The 10,381-nt window shown below is 36.6% G+C and overlaps 1 protein-coding gene across 1 annotated transcript; it reads right to left on the reverse strand.

Annotated features, from left to right (window-relative positions):
* Window positions 1-6,352: 6,352 nt before the first annotated feature.
* On the reverse strand, window positions 6,353-9,087 carry nmur1a (neuromedin U receptor 1a). Its single transcript, XM_048169317.1, has 2 exons — window positions 8,190-9,087; window positions 6,353-6,744 (listed from the first exon to the last, which is right to left on the reverse strand). The coding sequence occupies exons 1-2, from the start codon at window positions 9,085-9,087 to the stop codon at window positions 6,353-6,355; spliced, it is 1,290 nt and encodes a 429-aa protein (XP_048025274.1).
* Window positions 9,088-10,381: the final 1,294 nt, after the last annotated feature.

Genomic DNA, 10,381 nt, shown 5'->3' on the forward strand with positions numbered 1-10,381 from the left:
CTCAAAAATTGAATTGAAAAAAAGTTGCGGACTGCAGCTTTAAAGAATCAGTCTTAGACTTTACTAAAAGCTGCTTTTAGCTTCTTCATAAAAGTCTCCTACTCTTAGAAAAGTTCTACTTTTTACTAAGAATTTTTTGACACTTAAGTCAAAACTTAAGACTACTCTTAAAGGTGCTAAAGAGGATGTTTTGTTTTATACATTTTTACAATATTACTTGAAACTGTCTTTACTAACTGATAAAAGACTATTTATTAGGTGCACTGAAAGTAATAATATTAATATACATCATCTGTGCACGAGGTAGGGCCTTAAAAACATCAGCCAATGATTGCGTAAACGGTCGGCCCTCTGGCTTGTCAACAACTGCCGTGACGTTCCTCGTGAGAGACGAGCGCGGCTGCGCTCTCCAGTAACTTTCCACACTCCACAGGCGCTGCATGCAATGTTTTTGTCAGGAGACAGGAATAACAACTGCAGATTATGAGTTACCTGCGGTGAGTCCGACATAATGAATCCAAAAAACACGACACAGCGAATGCCGGTGGTAAACACTCGTGTTCGTGCACGAGTTTTGGGAGGTGTTCCTTTGAATTGAGCTGTGAAGGAGGGGGGCTGTTTTTACGCATGCGCTCATTTCAAAAACTCAGTAACAGTCTCTGGATTCTCAGTCGACGAAAAAATCCTCTCTATCACCTTTAAGAGCATTTTTATAAATGAAAAGTTTTATACATACAGAATCTTGCAGAAAGTAGTAGGTCATCCAGGAACTTTTCACCTTCTGTTTTATGAATACTGTGTATTTGGATGCACTATTCTGCTCACATACGGTATAGTACACATACTTAGTTTATCATATAATATAATAACTAGGCATATTCAAATGCAGTGAATGACTTGAGTATGATACCTTTGATGAAACACACATAGTTACCCATTTATTAGTGTGTGGAAAACAAAAAGACATTTCCTATCCACCTTATTCCTACGCCCTTTGACGCTTTGCACAAATTATGGGTGTAGCTTCCGTTATGCTGCAAACAATCAGTGAAAGGCTCTATGAATGCAATAATACATAAAAAAGAAATGGTACATTCTACTCACCCTTCAACCATCGAACATTAAAAGGACATTTAAAAGTGTAAAAGCAAAAATAAAAAATGTTCATGAATACTAACTGTTCATTAATATATCATACTATTTCAAAGTGATTTCCATCATTTTGACAGATAATAAATTGTATTTACCTGTGAAAACAAACCTGGAAAGAGTGGTGAGGATTTGAGTAGAAAAACAAGAGATTCTTCATGCATTCCAGTGAATTATTAATGGGATATATCATTAATTAAATCGGACCACAAATGTGCAGTATATGTTGTCCTTTTATTACAGTGGAATGCAAAGGGAAAAAAGAAAATAATCATGAAGAAAAGAATGCAGCGACTGAAAGGAGCTCTTGCCATATATATTCTTGTTAAAATACCAAGAAAATAAAACATGAAGGAAAATTGGCAGCTCATTCAGTCAAACTGACAGATAAGCTTTATTTGTAAGGTAACCTTATGATTTGAAATGATTCGTTTCAGTCTTTTTGAATGGAAGTTCCCCAAACCGAAATATGCCACCCATAATTCAAAACGTCAGGAATAAGGTGGATAGATTTGACTTATTTTATAGAGGAAAGACGCTGAGATGTTGTTGTGTCGGATTTGCTTGCCCCACAATAAATCATGTCCCCATAAATAATGAGTCGCCAACTATGTATCTATGATTGGAAACAAATAAAAAATTGCCTCAGAGGCTTTGATCAGTCTATCAGTCAGACCCCATGTGCCTCATTATGATTAAAGAGACTCCGAACTATGAATAAACCCTCTGAAGCACAGTTATTATTCAGGTAGGAGTATAGGCTATTGCTTTGTGGCTTTTAGCATCTCCCCAATAAAATTCCTAGGAATAAAATGACCTATGTAATTGGCTTCATAGACTTCATTTACTTTCCCTGGAGTGACCTGTGTCATTATCCATCTCCCATTTATCCTGACTTCACCAAGGCTTTTCGTAAAGATGGTGGCTGGAAGCATTTATGTTATTATACCATGGATGTTACTGTATATCAGCAAATAGTTTGAAAACACTCTGTTGTGGTTTGACCAATACTTTTTATTTTCAAAGCTTGTCACAAGAAGAGAGCTGTATACAATTCATTTTAGTTTCTTTTAGTTAGAGATATAACACAACATTGGACATAAAATATAATGAATATAATGAATAATCAACAATAAGACCAGGAATTTGATTTAAGAATGTAAATAGGGCCACTTTTGATAGCTTTAATGAATAAAATAGTGGCAAATGTTCAATTATCAATTCCACAGTCAATGTCAAAAGCTGATTGTTACATTTCATCAAGGTCCCTAGCCTTGAATCTCTGTATGAAGTTGATAAATGTATTTAGAATTTCACAATTGGCCTAGTAAATATCAAATGATTTATGGTTTGAATTGGAATTTTCCATATATCACGTGTGCATGTTCATGGCTGCAGTATATGCCCCTTAGCCATATGAATTAGCTTTGTCTTATTCCTCTTTCTGAATAGAAAATGTAAATTGTTCTCAGTATCTGATGTCAAATAAAATGTTATATTTTAGGTCATGGAACTAAACAAACATGCTAAATAAATTAGTTATGTGGCTTGCACAATAGAGCCAAAAAAACAAAAATACAAAAACAAAGGTAGCCTAATAATATTCTGTGAAATCACAAACAATATGCCACTTTAAACCTTTTCACTAACACTATTAGCAAGCTCAACTAACTTTGTACGTTTTTTTTTTTTTTGATCAGGTATTTTGTTATCTGAATTTCACCAACAGTTAGCTCCGCTCCTCGAACCCAATTGGTCGAGCGGCGTTCGAGTGTTGATATAACAGTCCAACAGGCATTGCTGGAATCAATCCACGTCTGTGTTTGCTCATTCTAGACATTCAGTATATAACTTAGCCCTATTCGGATGGCAATTGTTTCTCATGTGGATGTCTGTAAAAATAAATTTGCATGACACCTCAGTGATAAAGCTCGTTCGTTTAGATGGCGATTTATTCACAGTGGAGGAGCGAGTTTAGTGATCCTACAAACCTGGGAACGCGCTGCTCACGTGGTTGCATGATTATCAGCTGTAAATAAAATGTCATGGGTTATGCATGGAATAATACAAATAAATTAATATTTAATTTAATATTAGGAAACTAATATTTAAATCTCCTGTTATAGGAAGATAAACATGCTATAGTTGAAATGGTTTTCTGTCTTGCATTTTATCTCAAAATGATGGATGTCATTTTAAAAATATGGAAATTAGTGGAAATAAGTTAATGCAGCCTCATATTTACATGAGGTAAACATAAAGCTTTTTGGTTTATATTTTTAATGTATATAATTGTATAAAATACATTTTTAACGGTGATTAAATACTTCCCAGCATTTCAGTAATAAAAGTGTACATCTTTAAAATGCATGCAAATTACAGAAGCTACTTGTATGGTGTTCTGCAGTGGTCAAAAAGGATTTAAACTGTTTTTTGTTTTTTTTTCTTTTGTAAACTCAGAGATGTGGATTTGGACATCAATTAAGTTTCCACACAACCTTGGCGTTTGTCAAAAAACAGTAGGTAATTCGAACGGGGATTTTTATGTGGATGGTGGGAGAAAAGCACTGACATTCTGGATTCGGACAGCAATAAAATCACTGACCTGCCCGTGTAAATTTCGAAAATACCGTACGTCCCCATGAGAAACAATTACCGTCCGAATAGGGATATTGTCTGTCTTTGCATAATTAATGGGGATTTTCAATGACTCAGTCTGCAGGTTACATCATATACCAGTAGGTGGCGGCAAGTGACTCCTTTGAGTGAGTTATTAGTTTATTCAACCGATTTGTTCAAAACTCGGTTTCATACTGGAACAAAACAAGTGACCAGTGTTGAGGGTAACGCATTACAAGTAACGCGAGTTATGTAATCTGATTACTTTTTTCAAGTAACGAGTAAAGTAACACATTACCGACATAAATTTCTTTAAAATTTACAACAAATTTCGGAGTTACTTTTTCAAATGAGTAACGCAAGTTACTTTGTTTTCCCATTTATTGACTAACAGCTCTCCTGTCCTCATGTTGAGTGCAGAGGCGTTGTGTGTGCTGTGAACAATGTTATTTTAGATCTAGACTAAATGTGAGCATGCAGTTACTCATCTCACTTGCACAAAAACAGACATTTCTCAATGTCAAGGAAGGATCCTCGGAAGCCAGAATTTCGAGGATGCTACGTCATCGACATCTGTCGAAGGACTGTTCCAATGTCGAGGATCCTCGGAATTTCAAACAAGGACTGAGTCCTTCGTTTGAAAAATATCCCATATACAGGAAAGGATGCATATGTGTAGCCTTCGCGCTCTAAAATCACCCACAATCCTATGCGTGCAGCTTTGCGATCTTGTTCAAAAATTTTTAAAAAATGTCGGACGTTAGCGGGCAATATGCTTTCAAATGTAAGTATATTTACGTTACCAAACATTTGTTATAACTGTAGTAAATATGTCAGATAAATAAAGTTTAACGTTTAAATGCCAGTACAAATTACTACCGTATTGATATTATAAATTATACAAATTACGTTATTGATGGCTAACTGAACCGGACTGTCATTTAACAATTGTTAGCTTGGTTGCCGTCACCGGCATTTCTTTTACCTTTTCACTGATGTAATGACGCAATGACGTGCACTTGCTAGTCTGTTCCATTTACGTGTTCTCCGAATGCTAAAGAGGAGCCTCACCTAGCCTCTGAAAGAAGTGACTTGGAAGGACCAGTCCTGCCAAGGAAGTATCCTTGACATTGAGAAACGCCAAGATTCAGTATTCCTCTAAATGAATAATGAAACCTGCAATAATTAAATGTTATATAATATTATGATAAACATACATAATGTATTTAATCTTACTTTTTTTAAACTAGCACCTTTGCTGCAGATATTTGATGATTCAATTCAAACATGACTGTATCATTTCACGTTTGATGTGAAAAGGGCCTTTACATTTGCCAAAAACAGTTTTTTGTTGTTGTTATAAATCAAACAAGCAAGCAAGCCCAAGCACTGTGGCTCTTTTTTGTACATCATAAACTACTTGCAGTGTACGTCAGTGTGCAGACGAAATGTAATAAACACTGTCATGTTTATGTTCAGCAGGGATGCAATTATACCAAATCGTTCTTTGGCTCAGGCATTTCAGAATGACCAAACCAACATTTAAGATGCTGTGCAATGCAATTGGTCCGCTGGTTATTCCAGTTATCCAGTGATCTGCTGAGGCAAAGTCACATGAAAATTTTTGTTGCGCATTAGGGATTTATTTGGTGAGTGTGTTTCCATAGTAGTTATGTGCATGCCTTCTTATCGGATAAAAAAAATATATATATATCTGTGAGTGCATACGTTTTTTTTATGCACATCTTGGTTTATGCACATCTTGGTGTTTCCATCTGCCGTTTTTTTATGCAACATCCCAAAATTCACATGAAAATAGGTTACTGTGTTGCTATGAGTTGTGCAGCGATTCTACTGCTGCTTTGTTTGGTACTGTTTGTGTTGTTGGAAAAGACAAGCTAGCCGGACAATATTGTGTCTAGAATGCATTTGCTTAATATTAACTTTTATTATTGAACCATTTAAAAAAAACAATATCACAGTTAACCTACCACCAAATACCCACACAGCTATGATTACTGTACATTACTGTTATTTGGAAATAAGCTATAGCACTGGTGCTCATGTGATAGCCTATTCCTTAAATCTATTATCCTATAATCATGAATCAATCCTTTATTACATTTTTATAATGCATTTTGTAATGCCGGCTTTATGTAAATGGCTAAGAACCTAGGCTAATGTTGATAAACATGACACCATTGAGAGCATTGTACGCCGAGAATGGTGTCTTGAAATTAATTTTAGTTAGTTAGATATTGGCAGCCAGTGAAGAGAACTGAAAATGAGACAATTTCCAGAGGGTAAAAACAAAAAGTTAATCTGCATAATTTGGTATCTACTTAATTGAAAATGTGCTGGTAATATATCAAAGAAAGAGTTCAGTGGCCTGGCTGTGAATAGGGAGTCGCAGATTCTTTGTTTTATTTGAAAAATCACCAAACCATGTATTTTTGACAAGTTTTGCCTAAACTTACACCTACGTATCATTTATGTTTACATTTATTTTTTTAAAGCTGCAGTGTTAATTTCATCTTCAAGCACTGACAATACAGTACAAAAATTACAAGTTGAAAATTGTTTCTTAGGAAAAGTTGGTCTTATTTTCCTGGCATTCATCCATATCATAATCTTCTCCTTCAGTAGTAATGGTACCATTGCAAGGTGGGACTTCACTCACAGTGCTGCGCACTGTAACCCTTGTCATGCTCAATGAGCGTTTCCTTGGGGCGGGATGCCATTTGTGGTGGCACATCACCTCTTTAAACATCTCTCTGAAGCGGGTGGACATGAGGTTGTAGAGAATTGGATTAATGGCTGAGCTCAGATAGAAGAAGACCCCAGAGATGACATGGACATACTCATAGACCTGGACAATCTTCATGTGTTCACTGTTCTTCTGGTCCATGAAACTCCACATGAGTCGATCAGTGTGGAATGGAGCCCAACAGATGCCAAACATGACCACTAGTACAACTGAGGAGAAAATTCTGTGTTACATATAAAATCTGGTCCTAAATTGTCTTTAACTCATTTGCGAATGTTACACCAAGTTCTGGAAAATAGATGCAGTGTAAGGTTTCTGCAACTTAAGTTGAATGAATGAATTTATTTTTCTACTTATTTTCTACATTAATTGGTATTGTAAAAAAAAAAAAAAAAAAAAAAAGGAATTATGTCAATTTTATTTCGAAATTCTTACATGTCTTTTTGACATTTAACATGCTGTGAAAGAGCTGCCTCAGTTCGGCAGTTCACAGTGTTCGTGAACCGATCATCTCTTCTGCTTTACCACAAGATGTTGCGTGAAGTAAAAACATGAATGAACATCAACTGCTGGCAAATTCGAACAAGCATTCATATGTTTAGTTATGTGAAAAAACTGTGGAAATTACTGAAATGTATAATCTCACATGTAATCGCTAAATAAGTGTTTCAACCACGTCATAATCAGGGGTGTGTTTCCTGTACAATGCCGTAACTTGCTGCTTCACTACCATAGTACGATGAACAAATCAACTAGCTATTCACGACATTTCCCGAAACTATATTGTCGCAAACCTGTCGTTCAGCCAAATTGGTGAATGATGTCACACAGGTGGTGGAGTAATAACTTATTTAAATGAATCCGTTTGAGATCGAATTATTGCTAGTTTTTTTTTTTTTTTTTTTGCTATAAATTACGGACATGGCATCTGAGGACTATCTGAGAATCTGAGGATTCTAATTTTTCTAAGTTATTTTGCTTTATTTCCAGATTCAATCATAGGCTCGTTCTTACGTACTAGAGCATGTACGCACATGCACACTCTTCAAAAACAGTGCTTAAAATCTCTTGACAAACTAAAATATATAAATGACATTTGTATATATTCGAAATAAAAATCGATATACATTGTACATGCTACATGATATACATGAAACACACCCCAGCTTGTGAACAACGTTGCGTACATTTACCTCAAAAAATTCATTTAATCTCCATTGCTCATTAGTTAGCTAGAATGACTTTGGATAAGATAAAGTTAAAATATAGTAAATATATTGTAAAATATGCTCTATATTATAAATGCATTACATTTTTTCCACATCCGGTTTTCCTGTTAAAAAAGTCTCTAATTTGTTCTAAATTCTAATTAAATCTAATTTGTTTGAAATAATTAGAGGTTACTTTCTTAAAAACAGGATTTTATGATACCCACCATTTAAATGGTTATATGTCAATAATTTGAGGTATTATATAAATTATATCATTAGAATGCAGAGACTGGAGTCTATTTAGTGTATAAAATAAAAATGTGTTTCAAAACAACTCAAAGTTATGGAGCAGATCACATATGTTAAGCATATGTTTAAAGTGATTCAAAACAGCCATGACTACATCCATAAGAATTAAATTATTGGCCAGCTGGCCTACTCACACAGCATTTTAGTGACCTGTTGGCGACGTGTTTTCTGCTGTTGACTATGCACATTAGAGGAGCTGTCTTGTCCCAGACTGGTTTTTGCCTCCAGGACCTGCAACATCTTCTCTCGTTTTAGCTGCATGCCAATGAGCAAATACAGCACACTGATAGTCAACATGGGCAGGAGGAAAAACAGCAAAGTGGTGATTTGGATGATCAGGTTGTACATCCAACGTGGCTTGACCAGCATGCAGGTGGCGGATGTGAGCATGGCTCCTGCTCCTTTTCCTTTAGGAAGAGGGAGGGTAAAGATGCCATGGAGGCTGGTGTTGGGAATGGCACACAAGACGGACACGCTCCACACACTCAAGATCACCCGCTTGGCGTGAGTGCGTGTCACTACATATTTGGCCCTGAGCGGATGAACCACAGCTATGTAGCGCTCCACGCTCAGCGCTGTTACATTGAGGATGGAGGCAAAACACACAGTCTCAAAGAGGAAGGTCTTGAAGTAGCAGCCACCCTTGCCCAAAAGGAATGGATAGTTACTCCACATTTCATAGAGCTCCAAAGGCATTCCCAGGAGAAGCACCAGCAAGTCCGACACCGCCAGACTGAACAGGTAGAAGTTGGTGGGTGTCCTCATGACCTTGTTGCGAGCAATAACAATGCACGTAAGAATGTTTCCCACCGCTCCCACCAAGAAGATTATCAAGTAGGTGATGCAAACAGGCAGAAACACTGGGGAACGTCTAGGTCCCAGATATTTCTCCAGATACTCATCTTGGTTAAGGCAAAACTCTTCCATCTCCACCTCACTGAGGTTCAACACAACACTAGTGTTGCACAGCACATCTTGGAAACATCTTGATGACAAGGAATCCTTTGAAGAACAGTTGGGTTTGGCAATCATTCTGGACCTAGTGAATGAAAGGGTTGGAGACATTAGATAAGGAACAAATTTGCTTGATGATCTTGGCAAGTGGACAGATTGAGAACCTAGACATTTTCGAAAGTTTTTTTAGGCAGTTGAGAGTGAGGCAGAAGGAACTGGGGAAAGTGGATTTATACACAAAGCACATGGGGTAGGCTGTATAGGCGGCAATGGTCACTGTGTCTATTGCAGAATTGACGCCCTGAGGTGAATCTGATTAGGTTTGCGTGTCTTCCAAAAGCAATATACAACTCATGCAAGCAGGCAAATGAGGCAATTTATTAAAGGCCATAATTAATTAAACAAATTCATTTGGAAAGAAAAGAGAAGATATCCATAGCAGAATATGTTATAGAATATGATCTGGGCTTGTTGCGGCATTTCAATTCAATTCATTTCAATTTGCGGCATTTGTCCCAAATCATGATATACTGAAAATAGTTTTTCAAAGCTCATGGTAGGTCTTGAGTGTTTTTTTTTAAATATCTATTCAAATGTCTTTTCCGGCTATTATTGGCCGAAATTTCTTTTGACTTTTTTAAACAAATGGACTAGAAAGTGAAGTAACAATGATTCATTGGAATTATGTAAAAAGATTAGCTAGATCTTAAACGTACAAGTTTTTTTTTATTATTATTATGTAAAGCATTATTTTTATTAATTTAATTAAGTACAATTGAGTACTGTATTGTCTAACTCATTTTTGCACTGCATTTTTTTAAAGTTTGATTTTCAATGTTTCACTTTTACAGTATAAATAATCAAAGCAAAAACTACACAGTATGTCTATGGCATCTTATTTTAAAAATAATAATGACAGCACTTAATTTTACATTTCTGTTTTGCATGTACATACCAGTGATGCGCGGGTCAATGTATAAACAACCCGCACCCGACCGACGTTTTCAACTAACCCGCCCGCAACTCGGACCGCAAAAAAAGAGGAAAATATTGTACCCGACCCGCTTCCTGACCCGCATTTTTTTTAAAAGTAGTAAATGCTCATTGTAGCGTCATTGGGCCATAGACGTAAGAACTAGGCCGCCCCCCTCCCATACGCCCCCCATCAGCCTCCCTGGCCAATAATAGCCTATCCATTAATCCAGCCTGTGGAGGAGAGAAATGTTTCAGGACCTGACGTGGTGCGCTCAGAGGTGCAGCGGCGAGAGCAGGCAGTTCTTGAGGCGGCCCATCATTTTCCATTTCAGCTGTCTAGATGCATATTATTGATGAATGCGATGTTTATGTTTCGACCCTGCTTGAAGAATTAATC

This window comes from Megalobrama amblycephala, linkage group LG2 (genome assembly GCF_018812025.1).
Source record: "Megalobrama amblycephala isolate DHTTF-2021 linkage group LG2, ASM1881202v1, whole genome shotgun sequence".
Lineage (NCBI taxonomy): Eukaryota > Metazoa > Chordata > Actinopteri > Cypriniformes > Xenocyprididae > Megalobrama > Megalobrama amblycephala.